Source organism: Crocuta crocuta, unplaced genomic scaffold, assembly GCF_008692635.1.
Source record: "Crocuta crocuta isolate KB4526 unplaced genomic scaffold, BGI_CrCroc_1.0 scaffold177, whole genome shotgun sequence".
NCBI classification, from domain to species: domain Eukaryota; kingdom Metazoa; phylum Chordata; class Mammalia; order Carnivora; family Hyaenidae; genus Crocuta; species Crocuta crocuta.
In genome coordinates, this window is record NW_027531880.1 from 2,877,076 (window position 1) to 2,896,136 (window position 19,061).

A 19,061-nucleotide genomic window follows, 5' to 3' on the forward strand; every position below is an offset into this window, starting at 1 on the left:
CTTAGCAGGAAGAGAGTTCTCACTGGCTCTCGCATAGTATTCCTCTCGGGTGCAGAGGCAATTCTGGGGGCTGCGAAGGCGTGAGCCAAGCGAATGACGGGGCCTGTGCGCCTGGTCGTTCTCATTGCAACTTTTTGAGGGACCCCCCCATACTGTTTTCCATAGCACCTGCACCAGTTTACACTCCCACCAACGGTGTACAAGGGTTTCCTTTTCTCTACACCCTCACCAACACTTTTTATCTCGGGTCCTTTTGACAATAACCATCCCGATCGGTGTGAGGTAATATCATATTGTGGTTGATTTGCATTTCCCCGATGATCCGTGACTCCCTTTCAACATACCTGTTGGCCATATGTATGTCTTCTTTGGGACATACGTATGCCTACACAGGTCTGTTGCCCATTTTCTAATTGGACTTTTTTGGATACTGAGTTCCTTATATATTTTGGATATTAATTCCTTGTCAGACATTTAGCTGCAAATATTTTCTCCCATTCTGCGATTGCCCTTTCATTTTGTTGTGGGTCTAACGTCTCTTTAACCAACACCAGAATCTTACCAGAACCCTCTTGACATTGAACTAAGAGAAGCAAGAAGAAACTTCTAGGAACACCAGTTGATGACAAGGATGTTTAAATAAATACGGGGCTGTCCAGGTGGCATCCTGTGTTCGATACTCATTCTTCTCGTTCTGACACTTAATCTCTGGTCCTGGATGGTGATTACTGACCTCGGAAAGACAAGGCACTAGAAGCCCTGGAGTCCGACAAAACCAGATGAGTGCTGTTCTGTCTAAACCACACTTACCACAACAGGAAAGGAGACTCATATTTTAGACAGTTTTCTAATAACAAGGGTAAGCCTTGATTAACTAGACAACTCAGTGAATCAGACGCTGATTGGGACCTAGCACATGCTTTACCTGTACTTGGAGCTCAGTAAATGGGTGTTCTTTCCCCCAAGGATGACTGCAGAGACCGTGCTCCAGTAAGATCGAAGACAGGCAGTGTTTTCCGTCCTCTCTCCATTTTGCCTGTCTCGTGTTCTCTCACTGCTTTTCTTCACCGTTCTTGCACGAAAGGGATCTAAGGTGACAGGAAAAGTGATGATTCATCTGACATCAGATTGAGTCCTTTTCATTTGCCCTTTTGTTGGCTTCAGTCCCTGATATTGGGAACATCTGTGTTAGGTTTGTGAATGTTTTTACTTCACAGCAGACACGCGCGGATTGCAGTGGGACTCGGATGGTTTAAAGGTCTGATGCGTGTGGCTCTCTGATTGCTCTTTGTTTTCCAGAATCCTTTGGCCAGAAAAAGAAATCAAAGTGGGTTTTAATCATGCTGACCAGCAAGGGCGAGGGATTCCTTCACTTCGGTTTGTGTCTCTGGTTGTGTATGTTCATGTCCTTCTTTAGAGGTAGGTTTTATTTCTGCTTTATCTCATTTTCTCTTTCCGGCTACATGTATTTATTCTTCTTTTCTAGTTGTGCTTGACTGAGCAGAGATGAAATATTCTTTGTGTAAATATGTAGAGGGTCTGTACAGGAATTACTGCTGTTACAGCTGTTAATTAACCCATTTCTTATGGGCTAGATTTAACACTGAACACGAGATTTGGGGGGTGGCGTGGGGAAGACAATGAAACATTGTAAACCATATCTTATTTTATCGTTCCAATAAAAACATGGTAATAATAGTGAGGATGCAGTTTTCTATCCATCTCTGCTATGGATGTATTCAACCAATTTATTTCTATTTGTATTTAATAATTTTTACAACTGTGATTTGTTTGTTAGCTGAGACTTAGTCCATGAACCCTTCCATTTTGAAGGGAATCATCTTGTTTTGGGATACATGTCATATTACTATGCAGGAATGTGTCCTAAGAGTAGATCATTCATTTTAAAAGTTAAGACTTGGAAACAGGCAAGGGCTGTTCTGCTGAAGAAACCCACATCCGCATGTTGGCTTTGCAGGGGAGTTAATCTTCAAGATCCACAGAAGGTTTATCTACACTGTCTCAAAGAGGGGGAAATGGTAATGGAGTAATGGAGAGGGAATTTTTGGTCTGTTTTATGTAGAAATATTTGTACTATTATTAATTACGGAGGCAGGAGTACTGTCTCATATTTAAAATTGTTCTTTCCTGCTGAATCTCAGAGTTTCAGTGTTTCCAAGTGCATTTGTCAAACGACTCTTTATTTAGTAATATAACAGCTCTCCTTTGATATCCTTTTTTGCTGAATGAGTGTTCAGTGCCTTTGATGTTCTTTCTTTCAGGGTTTAAATCCTTTTAGGAAATTTGTAGAATTGTTTTTCCGGTGTCAAATTTGGGTTCTGTAAGGGAAATCTAGAGGGGTGTTAATGAAATGAATAATGTCAAAACGAAGGCAAGTAACCTGATTTTAATGCATTCTTGGAAAAACAGACATTCACATTTAATTGTCTAAAATTCAGTGACTGAAAACGCTGTTGTTTAAGAACGAATACTGAATTCTTTTAAAACCAATTAAGCAAGTTGGCCTTAAACACCTTGCACTTGACACAAATCTCCAAAATAATGATTCAAATCGATTTTAAGAAGCAGTATGGCTTGCTAAGGTCTTAATAAACTTACTAGTTATTTCAGTTTGCGTGGTGAAGGTCTCCCAGCTAAACACCTTGCCTTTGTAGAAACAGGTGGTTGGATCAGCATTTTTGACCAGAAAGGGCAGGACTCTTCCTTAAAAACCAGATCAGTAAGGTCGTGAGTTACCTTCAATGACATAAGCAAAAACTGGAGCCCATGCTATCCCTTTGTATTTGTGGGGCATCAGACTTGCAAAGGTGCTCTGACCAATAGTATTTTATTTGATATCACACTAGATCTGGGATGTAGGCATTATTCACTTTATCTTCAGGGCTCTGAGAGGCTAGGGACAATGGGCACCAGGGGAAGCCTGTGAGGGTGGACAGAACACAGGGGCGGGAGCGTTCAGTTGGCTGGGACACCCCAGTGCCCATGCTGCCGGGCAATGGGGGGGGGGGCATAACCTCCCCATCTGCGGACACCCTCTCGGCCTTTCTAACTCTTCCCTCTGCTTGGCCATGCAGGCTCTGCAGGCTGTGCATCTGAAGAGAGGCTCTTTCACAAACTGTTTTCTCATTATAACCAGTTCATCAGGCCTGTGGAAAACGTTTCTGATCCCGTCACGGTGCATTTTGAAGTGGCCATCACACAGCTGGCCAATGTGGTAAGTAAGTGCCATCAGGTCACCAGTGTCCCTGGAGGACCCCTGACTCGGGGCGAGGGGCGCGGGCAAGCATTTCCCAAACATTGTCCCAGTTATTGCACATGCGAAATATAGAAAATTTAAACTACGAACAAACACACATCTACATGAGTGTTGGCTCTTCAAAGCCCCCCTGTAGGGAAGAAGACAGCGTCCCCATTGATGCTGTAATTATTCACGGCCCCGGCAGTGTCTTTCTGGAAGTGCTTTCAGAACCACGTTATGAAACAGAGAGGTGAAGGGGAAGTTGAAGGGAGAATGCAGAGGGAGCTAACTTTATGGTGCACCTATTATGCACCAGTCACTGTGTCTACACTTAGTGGCTGTCAACCGCTTTTCATAGCTGGAGGGAAGCTCGGGTAAGCAATGTTCCCAAGGTCATCCAATTATAAAAGGGTGGAACTGAAATCTTAATTGGGCCTGCCCAACTCCAAAGCTCATGTTCTTTTTACTCTCTAGAAAAGGAACTGCTTTAGGTCTTCTACGTTATGCAAGAAAGAAAAAAAATCACCTTCTTTCATATAGAGTTCCATCCAGCCCCGAAAAAACAGATGGCAATTTGGGGCTCTTAAATTTATTGCTACTATGTTCACGGACAAGTAGGACTCCAGTTCTTTCCTTTGAATAATCTTCATGCCCTAGTTCCCGGGAGAGGAGGTACTGGGGCCTGGTATTATAACACAGAGCAGAGTTTTGGGCTCCAAAGCGTAGGAGGGGATAGAGCTGGCTTGCCGACCAAATTCCAGGAATAGGCAGGCTCAGGAAGTAGGGGGAGGCTACAGCATCTCCAGAGAAGGATTTTAGATAGAACTCCTGAGACAACCATGCAGTACAAAGGAGCCCCTTTCATCTGATCGGTCCCAGCCTATGCACAGGGAAGGAGCCCTCTGTCTTCCCAGATCTGCCCTGTGGAAAACAGGGGTGGCTCTTCAGGGCCACTGCAGGAAAGACCTTAATTACAGATGTGAAGTCAAGGCTCACCATGTTTCTCCAGTCCATGTGTCCTGGAGGACTAGGCTGACCCTGGCCCGGTCCTCTAGCTTCTGGTTCANAAAAAATAAATAAAAAATAAAAAATATTTATTTGGTACCCAATCTGATCCCCTTCACCCCCAAATAGTATTGTACTGTTTACTGGTCTCCTACTGGGCTGGGAGCCATAATTTGCTGTGGATTGTTATAAAGTAAGTTTCACCTAAAGTCAACCTGTTTCACTAGACAGCATCTCTTCAAATTCCGGGTTGATACACCCTTTCAGGACACTGTTCTGAGGATGGTGTGTGGAGAGGGTGGAATACAGATTTTGACATTTGCATTTGGTTGTTTTCAGAGATTTTTTTAAAACAACATGGCTTAAATAAAACAAGTTGATTTCTTTCTTATGTAACAGAAATCTAAAAGTTAAAAGTTTAGGTTAACGCCAGGTGGCTTTGTGGTGTTGGTGATGTACCACTGTGCTCAGTTGCCTACGTTGGGCACTGCACAACTCCAGGGGATGCCAATCATATGGACCACAATGCTAAAAGCATAAACCATACATGGTGACAGTGAGCAAGGTTCCTATCTTTCGATTTCACCATACGGTTTCTTCCCTTAGTGTTGCATTATCGTCCATGATAACTGCTGATTTTCCCTTATGATGTTCACATCCTTCGTAAGAAGCGGGAGGAAGGGAGAAGGGCACATAACAGACATCTGTGGCTTCCTTAAGGAATTTTCTTAAAAGTCCTAGTATCTTCTGCTTCCTGTATCATTGACAGCCTCTTAGCTGTAAGGAAGACTTGGGAAATGTAGTTTTTTTTTTTTTAAGTTGAATTTTTATTTATTGAAATAATTGTAGATTCATATGCAGTTGTAGGAAATAATAGGAATATCCCACTTTGCCCAGTTTCCCAGACTACTAATATGTCTTCCATTTCTAAAATGTTGTCATTTCAAGAAAGTTATATAAAAATGATACAGTATGTAACCTTGTGGGATTGTCTTTTCCACTCAGCATAATTAAAAAAAAATTTTTTTAACGTTTATTTTGAGAGAGAGAGAGAGAGTGTGCGTGCACGTGAGAGGCAGCATGTGTGCACGAGTTGGGAAGGGGCAGAGAGAAAGGGACAGAGGATCTGTGTTGAGAGCCCAATGTGGGGCTTGAATTCATGAAAAGTAGATTCATGACCTGAGCCAAAGTCAGAGGCTTAACTGACTGAGCTACCCAGGTGCCACAACTCAGCATAATTTTCTAGACTCATCCCAGTTGTTGGTTATATCAATAGTTCATTTCTTCCTGATGCTGAGTAGTATTCCATGGTATTTATGTGCCGCAGTTTACTTACTTTTCCTTGGTTGAAGAACATTTGTGTTGATACCAGTTTTGTTCTGTTACAAAGTGCTATGAACATTTGGGTACAGGTTTTTGTGAGAATGTAAATCTTTATTTTCCTGGGATAAATCCCCAGGTGTTCAATTGCTGGGTCATATGGTAGTTGTGTGTTTAATTTTTTAAGAAACTGCCAAAATGCTTTCCAGAGTGAATGTAACATTTTACATTCCTATCAGCAAAATATAAGTGATCTGGTTGATCTACATCTTCACCACTATTTGGCGTTGTCGCTATTTTTCATGTTAGCCATTCCATTTGGTACATAACGATATCTCCATTGTAATTTTAATATGCATTTTACTAATGGCTCATCATATAGAACATCTTTTCATATGCTTATTTGCCATCTGTATATCCTCTTTGGTAAACTGTTTGTTCATGTTTTTGTGCCCATTTTCTAATTGGATTGTTTGATTTTTTTTTTTTAATTGTTCAGTGTTGAGAGTTCTTGCTATATTCTAGATACTGACGCTTTGCCAGATATGTGGTTTGCAAATATAGTGGACCCTTGGGTAAGGCAGGGGTTAGGGACGTTGGCCTCCAGCAGAGTAAAAATTCTGCATGTGACTTTTGACTCTCCCAAAACTTAACTACTAATAGCCTCTGTTGAACAGAAGCCTTACTGATAACATCAACAGTCAACACATATTTTGTATGTTACGTGTGTTATACTCTGTATTCTTACAATATAATAAGAGAAAATAAAATGTCATTAAGGAAATCATAAGGAAGGGAAAATACATTTACAGCACTGTAGTGTAAAAAGTTCTACGTGTAAGTGGACTCACACAGCTCAAAGCTGTGTGTTCAAGGGTCAGCTGCATTTTTATCCTAGTTTGTAGCTTCTCTTTTCATCTTTTTCACATGGACTTTAACACAAACTTTTCAGTTTTGATGAGATCCAATTTGTCGCTTTTTCCTTTTATGTGTTGTGCTTTTGGTGGTAAGCCTAGGAATTCCTTGCTTTTATTGCAGATCCTAGAGATTTTCTCAGATTTTTTTTTCTAAAAGTTTTACTGATGTTTTACATTTAAAGCTATGACCCATTTTGAGTTAATTTTTGTATAAAATGTGAGACTTGGGCATTTTTCTTTTTTGGTCTATGGTTGTCTCATTGCTCCAATACCATTAGTTGAAAAGGCTATCCTTTTTTCACGGAACTGGTTGTGCATCATTGTGAAAAATTGGTTGAGCATATTTATGTGGGTCTGTTTCCTGGACCTCTATTCTATTCCGTTGATCTATGTGACTAACCCTCCACCAATATTGCACAGTCTTGATTACTGTAGCTATATAGTAAGTCTTAGTGTTGGCCAGAGTGATCCCGCCACCTTATTCTTCTTTGTCAAAATTATATTCACTGTTCTGGGGACTATGCCTTAGAATAAGCTGCCTATGTATACAAAGAGGCTTGCTGGGATTTTGAAAGGAACTGCATTACATCTATAGATCAATTTGAGGAAAAATGTCTTTACTATGTTAAGTCTTCCTATCCATGAATTCCAGATATTTCTCCATTTATTTAGCTCTTTTTTCATCAGCATTTTGTAATTTTCAGCATGCAGATCCTGTCCATGTATTATTATCTGTATATTTGTTTTATTGTCCACGTATTTTGTTTTATTTGAGACAATTGAAAATAATATTGTACTTTTAATTTTGGTTTCTCCATGTTCATCATCGGTACATAGAAATTCAATTGTTTTTTTTAGGTGTTGATCTTGTGTCCTGAGATCTTGCTGAAATCACTTATTAGTTTCAGTATTTTTATAGATTCCATGGGATTTTCTATGCAGGCAACCATGTCATATGCAAACAGAGATGGGTTTATTTCTTCCTTTCCGACTTATGCCGTTTTTTCCTTTTTCTTGCCCTATTGCACACAATTGACTAGAATTATCAGTACTATGTTGAATAAGAGTGGTGAGAGTCGACACCTTTGCCTTGTTCCCAATCTTAAGGAAAATTGTTTAGTCTTTCACCATTTAGTATAATGATAGCGCTAGGCATTTTATAGAGATTTTCAAGTTGAGAAAGTTCTCCTTTATTAGTGAGTTTTCAGATCATTCCTGATATTGATGAGTTGTGTTTTCTGTTTTTATTTTTGTCAATCTTGAGACAAGTTTATCAGTTTTATTGGTTCCCCACCAAAAGATTTGCTTTTTGTTTCCTTGGTTTTCTCTATTGTCTTCCTTTTCAATTTTATTGATTTCTACTCTTTTTAAAAAAGTGTATTTATTTATTTATTGAAGTAATCTCTACACCCAACGTAGAGCTCAAATTCATGACCTGGAGGTCAAGAGTTGCACGCTCCAATGGCTAACCCAGTCAGGTGCCCCATGATTTCCACTCCTATCTTTATTTTTCCTTCCTTAAGTTTGGCTTGGGCTCATTTTGTGCTTCTTTTCCTAATTTCTTGAAGTAAGAACTTGGATTATTGATTTAAGACCTTTCTTCATTTCTAATGTAAGCATATAATGCTATAATTTTATTTTCAGCATTGTTTTTAGCTATGACCTTTTGCTTTGATATGTTGTGTTTTCATTTTCATTCAGTTCTATGTATTTTTAAAAATCTCCTTTGAAATTTAAACCCACTTCGATCTTTGACCCATGGATCATTTAGAAATGTGTTGTTTAATTCCTGAGGGTTTAGAGATTTTTCTGTTGTCTTTTTGTTATTGATTTCTAGTTTGATTCCATTATAGTCAGAAAACACACTATATGATTTCAGTTCTTTTAAATTTGATGAGGTTTGTTTTATGGCACGGTAAGAATATGGTTTATCTTGGTTAATATTCCATGCATTCTTGAAATAGATGTGTATTCTGCTGTTTTGAGTGCAGTGTTCTATATATGTCAATTGGATCCTGTTGATTATGTTCTTCAGATCTTTTATATATTGCTGATTTCCTCTCTAGTGGTTTTATTGGTTGCTGAGCAGGGTGGTGTTGAAGTCTGTAACTATGTTTGGGGGTTTGTTCCTTCTTTCAGTTTTATCAATTTTTGTTTCATGTAATTTGAGACTACTGTTTGGTGTGTGTACAGTTAGTGTAAGAGTATGTCTGCTGTCCCCACAACAGGGATCCAAGACAAAGTCCCTGTGTAGTGTTTTGGTGGCCTCACTATCTGAAGTGACTAACCTAAAGACCTGTAAAGTGTAGCCCACCTGGCCTTTCTGATCCCAATCTCTGCTGCTCCAGAAGCTAGTCCTTTTCAAATTGCAACTCCAGTCCTTTAATATAGGCAGGGTGTTAACTAATTTGTTTTTTCTCAAGAAAGAGAAACAGGGCAAAAGTCCCAAGACTGTGGAGTGGTATTTTGGGTCTCTCCTTCCTCCACCTGGGCTGTCTGATGGTAGTGCCCATGACTATCAGTGTGGTATGGAATTGCATGCAGAATAAGACTTGTCAGATCAAGTCCTGGTCCATAAAGTTGGCTGACACCTCTAAGAATGTCCACACCACACTGACCCTCACCAGATGGTGGAAGTGTTGGGGAAAAAGAGAGGTACTGATAGGATGATGCCAACAAATTTTAATTCTTGGAATACTAGTTCCGTGTACACTAGTTCTATGAACACAGAATACAGAGAGGATGCATAAGACTGCATAGGCAGTCCATTCTTGATTGACTGCCAAGAGATTTATTGACATGGCTCCTTCTGGAATCTATAGGTCACAGCATGATCCTCTCATGAGCAAAAGGCAAATACCTTGGGCTTGGGTAATTGTAAAACCATGGACTGCTTGGCCAATGGATAAGTATGGTCCATTTATTTATTTATTTATTTATTTATTTTTGCTTTTCCTCACTAATAGGAAACCATGACTTTAACTCCTTTCTTTTGTTGACCTTTTAAAACCCTGGGGCTTACCATGACTCGACACACATTTGAAGAAGGAAGCTTGACAGAGAAGCTCAGTGAAAAGGAGCAGTTTAGTGTCAGTCCACAGCTCTGTCAACCACAGTTGGGTTCATTTACTCTGAGGGTGTCCATGTATATTATAAAGCAAGATTGCTAAGTTTTGGGAACACACTGCTGGCCACTGGGAACACCCAACAGCTCCCAAGCTGCTGTGTTGTAAGGTTGCTGAAGGTTCTGGAGTGTCTTCAGTAGTTTTTCCATTGAAGGCTGGTAGCTGCTTAGGAACACATTGTATTTGGAATATTGGCCTGAAATGTTTTTCTTCCAGATAGTTACATGACTCTCTTTAGTCATTTAGGTTCCTGCTTAAACCTCCTCAGAGAAGCCTTCTTTGATCATTCTGTCTAAAAAAGATGTGTTGCGTGTATGTATGTATGCATGCACACACCACTTTATCCCTCTTTATTTTTCTTTGTAGGACTTATAACTATCATACATTATAATATGTATCTATTATTTATTTTTTTGTCTCTCAAGTTAACAGTTTAAACACATGAAGGTAGAAGTTTTTTCCATCCTGTTTACTGCTATATTCCCAGAGTGTATAGAGCATATAGTAGGTACTCAATAAATATTTGAATAATGAATGATTGAAGCAATCAGCATGGCTTAGATGAGAGTTGAGATGTGTTAAAGTGGAATGGCAGGTTCCTGTTGGAAAACTCCATGGTGAACAGAGGCTGACATTTCAAGAGGCAACAGGGCTCAGGACTCAGAGCCTAGAGAGGGCTGAGCACAGTTGAGGAAGGAGGTTTTCAAGGACTGAGGAAGACAGTAAAAACAATGAATCAGGTTCTGATACCTATCACCATCTGAAGTACTTTCCTTGCCTCCTTCCCACTGTCTCTTCTCTTCCTCCTTTCTTTCATGGAATCAGAAACCTTTAATGGGCTGCGGTGATCAGAAAGGCTTCACAGAAGACGTGAGACTTAATTAAGATTTGTTTTATTACTTTTTTTTAATGTTTTATTTATTTCTAGGAGAGAGAGAGAGACAGCGTGAGCAGGGGAGGGTCAGAGAGAGATGGAGTCACAGACTGAAACAGGCTCCAGGCTCTGAGCTGGCAGTCAGCACAGAGCCCGACGCGGGGCTCGAACCCACGAACCACGAGATCATGACCTAAGCGAAAGTCGGACGCTCAACCGACTAAGCCACCCAGGCGCCCCAAGACTTAATTAAGATTTGAAAGACCTTCCTTAAGCCACATTTCCTTCCAAAGTCAACAGAGTTGGAACCAGATGTGAAAATACATTTCTGATTGCATTTTATAAGTTGCCTTTTTAGCTTTCTTTGTTTTCCTCTCTTAGTATGAATAACTCAGAATTGGCACTCTTTTGTTGTAATTCTTGTTCTAAGAGCAACCTTTATTAGCAAGTTCATTTAAGGCTAAAAATATTATTTCTTCTTCCCAGGATGAAGTAAACCAGATCATGGAAACTAATCTGTGGCTACGTCACGTATGTGTCTGCATCGCATGTCATTTTGGACCTGTCTTACTTGTGTGTCAGCCTAACAATGGATAATGGATAAATTCCACTAAAATTCCCTCTTTTTATCTCCAGCTTGTGACAGAGCATAAAATACTATCTTTCTCCAAAGCCTAGAGTTCATCTCTGGGGACAGCTGCTTGATGCAAACTTCACAGGTGCAAAAACATAGTGATGAAGTTCTCTGGAACATGGAGAGCTGTCCCTTCCAATTTCTGCCCTCAAGTATCCTATTTTTATCTGTAACTTGAGCCCCAGAGTCAGATGCTTGCCCACTCTTTGATCCTGCACCAGGCCTAGGGAGGTAAGGACGTGAGCACAAGAACATGTGGGTTAGAGTTCCACCAGCTATTTTTATCAGTTATACCATTTCATGCTTCCTTCGTGTCTTAATTTTTTACACAGATTTATAATAAACTCACTATCGTACCCTTGAAGTATCTTTTTGATATTAGAAATGAGTTGCTACTCCAGTGTGAATACAGTCTATGGAACATGGAGGTTGAGTCTATAACCTTGGCCAGCTAATTAATAATCAATAGTTAAGTGTCTAATGTCAGATGATTTATATTTGCCAAAATCAGCTCAGCTGCCTGGCCCCTTATTCCACATGGATTTAGTCTCCTAACTTTTGATAGAAACCAATGTACTCTTTTTTTTTTTTTTTAAGTAGGCTCCAAGCCCAACATGGGGTTGAACTCACGACCCTGAGATCAAGAGTCACATGCTCTATCAACTGAGTCAACCAGGTGCCCTCCAATGTACTCTTTAAACAAGAACTTATTATTTCCAAAAAACTGCTGGACCAACATAGAATTAACATTGGAAGAAAACTACTTGTAAGTTACTAAGAATTTTTTATTCAACTGACTTCTATTGCCTTTAGATATGGAACGATTATAAATTGCGCTGGGACCCAATGGAATATGATGGCATTGAGACTCTTCGTGTTCCTGCGGATAAGATCTGGAAGCCTGACATTGTTCTCTACAACAAGTATGGGTTCTGACAACAGTGGTCTCTTTCCAAAGTTGCCTTTGGTACATGCTGACCCAGACAAGGGGGTGTTAACTAACGGTGTCTGTTCTACTTCTCAGTGCTGTCGGTGACTTCCAAGTTGAAGGCAAGACAAAAGCTCTTCTTAAATATGATGGCATGATAACCTGGACTCCACCAGCTATTTTCAAGAGTTCCTGTCCTATGGATATCACTTTTTTCCCTTTTGATCATCAAAACTGTTCCCTGAAATTTGGTTCCTGGACATACGACAAAGCTGAAATTGACCTTCTAATCCTTGGATCTAAAGTGGATATGAATGATTTTTGGGAAAACAGTGAATGGGAAATTGTTGATGCTTCTGGCTACAAGCATGATATAAAATACAACTGTTGTGAGGAGATATATACAGATATAACCTATTCTTTTTACATTAGAAGATTGCCGATGTTTTATACCATTAATCTGATCATCCCTTGTCTCTTTATTTCATTTCTAACCGTGCTGGTCTTTTACCTCCCTTCTGACTGCGGTGAAAAGGTGACACTGTGTATTTCAGTTTTGCTTTCTCTGACTGTGTTTTTGCTGGTAATCACAGAAACCATCCCATCCACGTCTCTTGTGATCCCCCTGGTGGGCGAGTACCTACTGTTCACCATGATCTTTGTCACCCTGTCCATTGTGGTGACTGTGTTTGTGTTGAACATACATTATCGCACTCCAATGACACACACCATGCCCGAGTGGGTGAAGACGATTTTTCTCCAGCTGTTCCCCCAGATCCTGATGATGAAGAGGCCTCTGCACAAGACGAAGGATACAAGCTCAGATAAAAACTCCAGAGGCATTTCTGGTAGGCCCACCGAAGTCAATGTTGATAATCGCAGAGAGACCAAACTTCCTCAAGAATGCTGCCACTGTCATAAATCAAGGGAGCTTGCCACTCGCAGGAGAAGATTAAGTCATCAGCCTTTACAATGGATGACTGAAAATTCAGAGCACTCGCCCGATGTCGAAGATGTAATTAACAGTGTACAATTCATAGCAGAAAACATGAAGAGCCAAAATGAAACAAAGGAGGTAAAGGCATATCTCCTCTAACCTGGCTTCCCTCTGCTGGCTTAGATCAGACCTAAGGTCAGATCTTGAGGGGGAGTTCTGTTCACAAGAGGCCCACAGAACATCACTCTAAGACCCAGCTCTATTATTATGCAGTTGTGGGTGAAGTGGCCTGGGGTTGGATGGAGTAAAGTTTAGCCTCAGAGCAAACTTCCACCTCCAGAAATGTTAACTCAGGTGAAATCTAGTTAAAATAAACATTCAAGAGACCTTGGTTAATGAAACGGTTTCTTAAATACAGTGGCAGATGAAATTCCTGCAGAGCAGCCAGCAGTCTGAGCCTGGTGGGGACAGGCAGAGTGAGTCCTCCGCAATCCCAATCCCACTTATCCTACTTGAGAGGGATTTAGGTGCTTATTGAATGAACCTCAGGGATATTCTTAGCATCAACATATTCTGCTCTTGCTGTCCAGAGTCTAACTATAGCAGCACGGACCTCCCCCAGCCTCCAAAGAGAGAGCTCAATAAAATCATGCCAATTTTTCATATCCTAAGGATGACTAGCTGAGGGCATCTGGAAACTTATGCCGGTTGTCTGGGTTTGACCTCATACTGCAGCCACCGACATCCATATCTCCTAGTGAAAGGATGTTTTGAGACCTGAAGTCCACACTGTTGGTGCAGGGGAGGATGCTGTGACGGCAAGTCACAAGTGAGAGCTGGAGGGATGCATCATGGGGCAAGTGAGCCTAGAACTGTGCTTTCATGGTGACATCTTCATAAAATCAAGAGAAGGTTGTTGTTGACTTAAACACCACCAAGTAGGGCCCTCAAGACATAACCTGAGACGTTAAGTCCTGGGCATGAGTTGGAGGTCAGGAACTGGAAGGATGTGAGAAATGCACATTTGCACTCTCCACAACCAGCATGACTTTGAGGTCTAGAGGGCTGCCTATCCCTGATAAGGGGTCCTCCATCGTTCCTCACGTCCTACACTCCCTGCCTCAAACCCATTTTCCAGACCTGCCAAGGTGTCAGAATATCGAGTGGTGCCAATGACAAAAGCTGAGCTGTCTGACAAGCTTTCTTGGGAGTGGTTTTTGCAGGAAGAGCCCTTTGTCACCTGCGGAACCCTGCTTCCTCTCTGGCCATCTGCATGAGGCATTACAGAGGCATGTGTATCCACCCTCTTCAGACAAGAGTTCTTCTATGACCTATATAGGCAACACGGGTTAACCACGATAAAACCAATATTTGCTTTAAAAATTGCCAGGGAAGTCTTCTTTGAAAAGGAAGCAGCTTATTTATGAGACAGTGTATTACCTATGGTGTCAGTTTTTTAACATCGCTTTGACTTTTTGTTTGCCTTTCAGGTAGAAGACGACTGGAAATACGTAGCCATGGTGGTGGACAGAGTATTTCTTTGGGTGTTTATAATTGTCTGTGTGTTTGGAACTTCAGGGCTATTTCTACAGCCACTACTGGGGAACACAGGAAAGTCTTAAGGATGCATTTTCCCTTTATCTTTTGAAACTCACAGATGCTGTACTTGTTCTATGTTCCCTACCACAAGGAAAGGGACATAAAGCTTTCCACCCAAGTCCCCCATCTACTGAAGCTGATGGCTAGATGGAAAAAGAGGACTTTATTGCAAATTGGGCGGCTGAATGCCCGCCTATGTAGCACAGAGGACATTTACGATGTTTGATCACCTTGGAGCCCAGAGTTGGTGGCACCCACAGGCTTCTCTTCTCTGTACATGTTTGACTTCCAGAAACATGAACGACCATACAGCGAGCCATGTAATCAACATCAAGCCACGCTGAAAAGGGATTCTCTTGTACCTCCAGTTTATGCTGCTCATCAGTACACCGACACATGGCAGACACAAAACTCCAGAGCTTGTACCTTGCTGGCATCTACAGGGCTCGGGAACTGTTATGTGCTGGCTTTCTTACACATACCTCTGCATTTCAACCCTTCACGTCAACACTATTTGATATATTAATTGGCAAAGAGTAATAGCAGGTAGTGAGAGTCTATCTCAGCAGGCTGCATCGAATTAGCATTCATCTGGTAAGAAACTTGAGTGGTAACCCAGCCCTGTGCAAGGCATTGCAAGTGAAACAGAAATGGGTTCTGTCCCCAGGTGCTTGCAGCTTTTTAGGAAAAGTCATAAACAGAAAGATCTCCAAGACCAGATATTACGGGAATGTGACTAAAGCAGCCCAAAATAGGCTGTGTGGCCGTGCAAGGCTGAGGCAGGCTTTGCGGCAGGTCAGAGAGGTGTCTGTTCTTGCCAGCAATTTCCATGCGTTCATTGTAGCTGAGACTGCAAACACAGTTATTTCTTCTGTAAGAAATTGTGATCTGTACCTTTCCGAGCAATACCTTTTCCGAGAGGGAGCACCCTAGGGATTCTGTTTTATTCCACTCTAATTTATCTTCATATTCGTTGGATAAACATTATTGTCATTTTAAAGATGTGTTTCAAAGCAGAAAAAAATGAATCTACCCTAACAAAGAAACTAATTTCATTTTGGCCTTTTCCCATCTCATCCTCTTCTATGTGCACCCATAATTTTACACGTCAATTTTACTTTCCCATTTTGTATGTTGCTGTTTTCTCAAAACGTGTCAAGGGACATTTCTCCGTGATGTTATGTAGTCTTCAATGTGGGGTGTCCTGACTTGCGGGGGTTGGCGGAGCGGGCGGTGGAAGAATTTTCACCCAAGCCAGAACAATGGAGATATAGGTTTATTGAATACAGGGCAAGGGAGCAGGACAGCAGAGGAGACACTGTCTGCAAGGAGGCAGTGGGTAGAGGCCATGTTTAAAGCCGGAAGATGAGGAGGAATGGGGAACATATGAAATTTTCTCTTTTTTCGTACCTGTGCCTGGTTGTCAGTAGCCCATTGGTCAGTTAGGGCCTATGGCTATTTTGAGGTGGGTCGCTTCATGAGTCTGTTTGCGTTCAGGCTGGTGGTCCCCATGGGCCTTTTCCCTTGCTCAGGTTTCCATTGCTCAAGCCTGTTGTCTACAAGCAGCCTCTACATTGAAGTATACTTTTTATGATTGCATAATCTCCATTGTGTTGATACCCCATAACTTCATTCTTCCTTGTCTTCCTTACCCAGGAGTGTAAGTCTCTCTGTGGTGTACCAGGCAGAGGTCTTGAACTTGGACTTGAACTCTGTTTTAAAGTATGTTTACTGCCTCTCAGGGGCGCCTGGGTGGCTCAGTCAATTAGGCAACCGGCTTCAGCTCAGGTCATGATCTCACAGCTCTGTGTTCACGCCCCGCATCGGGATCTGTGCTGACAGCTTGGAGCCTAGAGCCTGCTTTGGATTCTGTGTCTCCTTCTCTCTTTACACCTTGCCTACTCACACACACACTCTCTCTCTCTCAAAAATAAATAAACATTAAAAAAAATTTTTTTAAAGTATGTTTACTGCCTCTCTTATTTGTGATCATATCTATATTTTATCTTTCTTTCTTACAATGGTTTAGTTTACTTAATACATTTTTTTTACTATTATTAAGCCAAATCAATATTTCATATCATTGTTTAAAAAGTTTTAATTGTGGTAAAATGTGCACAACGAAATTTACTGTCTTCACCATTTTAAGGATACGGTTCAGTGGCATTAAGTACATTCACCGTGGTGTATAGCCTTCACCACCATCCATCTGCAGAACTCTCTTGTCTTATAAAACTGAAAGTCTGACCCATTAACAGCAACTCCTCATCCCATCCCTCCTCCCTGCCCCTGTCAACCCCATTCTACCTTGTCTCCACGAATTTGAGTACTTCAGGTACCTTATATGAGTGAAATCATACCCCACTTGTCTATTTGTAACTAGTTTATCTCACTAAGTATAGTCTTCAAGGTTTGTCCGTGCTGTAGCATGTGTCAGATTTCTTTGCTTTAAAAAAAATAATTAATTTTAATTGAAGTACAGTTGATGGAAGAATTTATTTGCTTTTTGAGGCTGAATAATATTCCATTGCATGTATTTACAACATTTTGTTTGTCTACTCATCCATCAGTGGACATTTGAGTTGCTTCTTCCTTTTGGCTGTCATGAATAATGCTGCTGTGAACAGGAGCCTACAAACATCTCTGAGCTTCAGTTCTTTGGAGTATATGCCCAGAAGTAGTATTGTTGGATTATATGGTAGTTCGATGTCTAATTTTTTTAAGAACTGCCATGGTGTTTTTCCACAGTGGCTGCACCACTTCCCTGCCCACCAACAATGCACAAAAGCTCTATTTTCTCCATATCCTCACCAACACTTGCTAAGCTTTTCTGATTTTTTCCCCCTTTCTAGTGGCCATAGCTCTTTGTGGTTTTGATTTGCGTTTCCCTAATCATTGTGATGTTGCGCATCTTTTCATGTGCTTATTGACCATTCATATTTCTTCTTCTTCCCCTTCCTCTTCCCCTCCCTCCTTTCATCTTCTCCTCCTTCTTCCCCCACCCCTCCCGCTCCCTCTCTCCTTCCTTCTCCCTCTTCCTCCTCTTCCCCTCCTCTCCTCCTCCTCCTCTTCCTCCTTTGCATAGCCTCTTTGGAGAAATGCGTATTCAAGTCCTTTGCCCTTTTAAACATCAGGTTATTTGGTTTTTGCTATTGCGTTTGAGTTGTGGAATTCTTTATATATTCTGGATATTAACCCTTTATTAGATATAAACACAGAACTTACAAGAACTGCAAAGCAGGAAGATGGGAGGAAAGTGCTCCCAGCCAGGAGCAGGGACACCCTGATAGTGACTTCTTTACACATTCTTTTATACATGAACGTACCTCAGACTTTGCAGCCCAAGTTTCCAGAGTTTGCTCAGTGATCCTCAGAGAGAGGATCTTGTGTTCACAAGTAAACAAACTAGCACATGCAAAAGAAATGAGATAAGCATGTGAATTAAAGGGAAGTCACAACGTTTATTCAGAAGAGCAAGGGAAGCAAGGATTGAAAATTCATAGAGGGTCATAAAGACAGTAAAACATTAAAGAACGCTTGTTAACTGAGATTTTTGACTTTTAGGATTGACCTGATATTCTCTTGGTTATGTAATTTCATTATCAATACCCGTGTGTATGTGTGTTCACACAAGTGCACATGCATGGGAGTGTCTTTGTGTATCTGAACTATTAGATCAGTGACTTTTAGGGATGGAATGGAACTCATAGGTTATTTAGCCCTACTCTTTTTTTTTTTTTTAATCTCAAGTGTAGCGTGACTTGCCCATGATCACACAGCTAACAGATTCCACATCTCCTGACTCTTAAACCATTTCCCTGCCCCAGTATAATTCAGTCACTCTTGTGAGAAGGGAATAGGAAAAAATAGTAAATCACCTGAGGTGGCCCTCTTCTCCCAACATCCCTGCACTAGCCTTACCGAGCAGAGAAAGCCTCTCTCATGGACAATAATCAGAAGGAGGAAGACATGTCATGTACGTGAAATGGAAAATCAGACTAAAGAGGTGAAGCTGCACATACTCTCTTATTTGGGGAAGGTCAGGACTATTAGGATCAAAGTTTAATGGTGACAGGGGATATAGGTATGGACTTGGGTCCTTGACTTTCTGATTGTTTTGAGAAAAACTGAAAATCCAGCTTTTTATATAAAATCTCCTAGTTTTAAAGTATGGCAACTAAATTAAGAAACAAGAATAAAGTCGTGGTGTTAGCCAAACAAGACCCATGTGCTAGGCCAGGAGTTTGTAGCAGGGACGTGAGTTTGCAGCTTTGACCTAACAAACTGGTGCTTGATTCCTTCTGTTGGGTGAGGTCATACCAAAGGAGGCTAAGTCCTGGTGGAGGGAAGTGTGAGGAGTGGGAAGGGAAGGGGTGGCCTCAGAACCGTGGAGGCACCCTCTGAGGGCCTAGGGAGCATCTACTTGGGATGTCTCCACTCAGCCCCATCCTCCTGCAGGGCCT

General features: G+C 41.2%; 1 protein-coding gene across 2 annotated transcripts; it reads left to right on the forward strand.

The window, feature by feature from the left end:
• Nucleotides 1–1,340: 1,340 nt before the first annotated feature.
• CHRNA6 (cholinergic receptor nicotinic alpha 6 subunit) lies at nucleotides 1,341–14,621 on the forward strand. 2 transcript variants are annotated; one of them, XM_077773081.1, is made up of 6 exons: nucleotides 1,341–1,419; nucleotides 3,096–3,235; nucleotides 10,987–11,031; nucleotides 11,948–12,057; nucleotides 12,159–13,137; nucleotides 14,490–14,621. In XM_077773081.1, exons 1-6 carry the CDS (start codon nucleotides 1,341–1,343, stop codon nucleotides 14,619–14,621), a joined length of 1,485 nt encoding a protein of 494 aa, XP_077629207.1. The 2 variants fall into 2 exon arrangements, with proteins under 2 accessions (XP_077629207.1, XP_077629208.1); XM_077773082.1 differs by lacking the exon at nucleotides 10,987–11,031.
• The last annotated feature ends 4,440 nt before the right edge of the window (nucleotides 14,622–19,061 follow it).

Bases quoted from the DNA above. Each gene is read 5' to 3' on its own strand.
- CHRNA6 (XM_077773081.1), top strand. From the start codon at position 1,341: ATGCTGACCAGCAAGGGCGAGGGATTCCTTCACTTCGGTTTGTGTCTC. The intron at 11,032-11,947 runs GTATGTGTCTGC...TATTGCCTTTAG, and splicing joins CTAATCTGTGGCTACGTCAC to ATATGGAACGATTATAAATT. The intron at 13,138-14,489 runs GTAAAGGCATAT...TTTGCCTTTCAG, and splicing joins GCCAAAATGAAACAAAGGAG to GTAGAAGACGACTGGAAATA.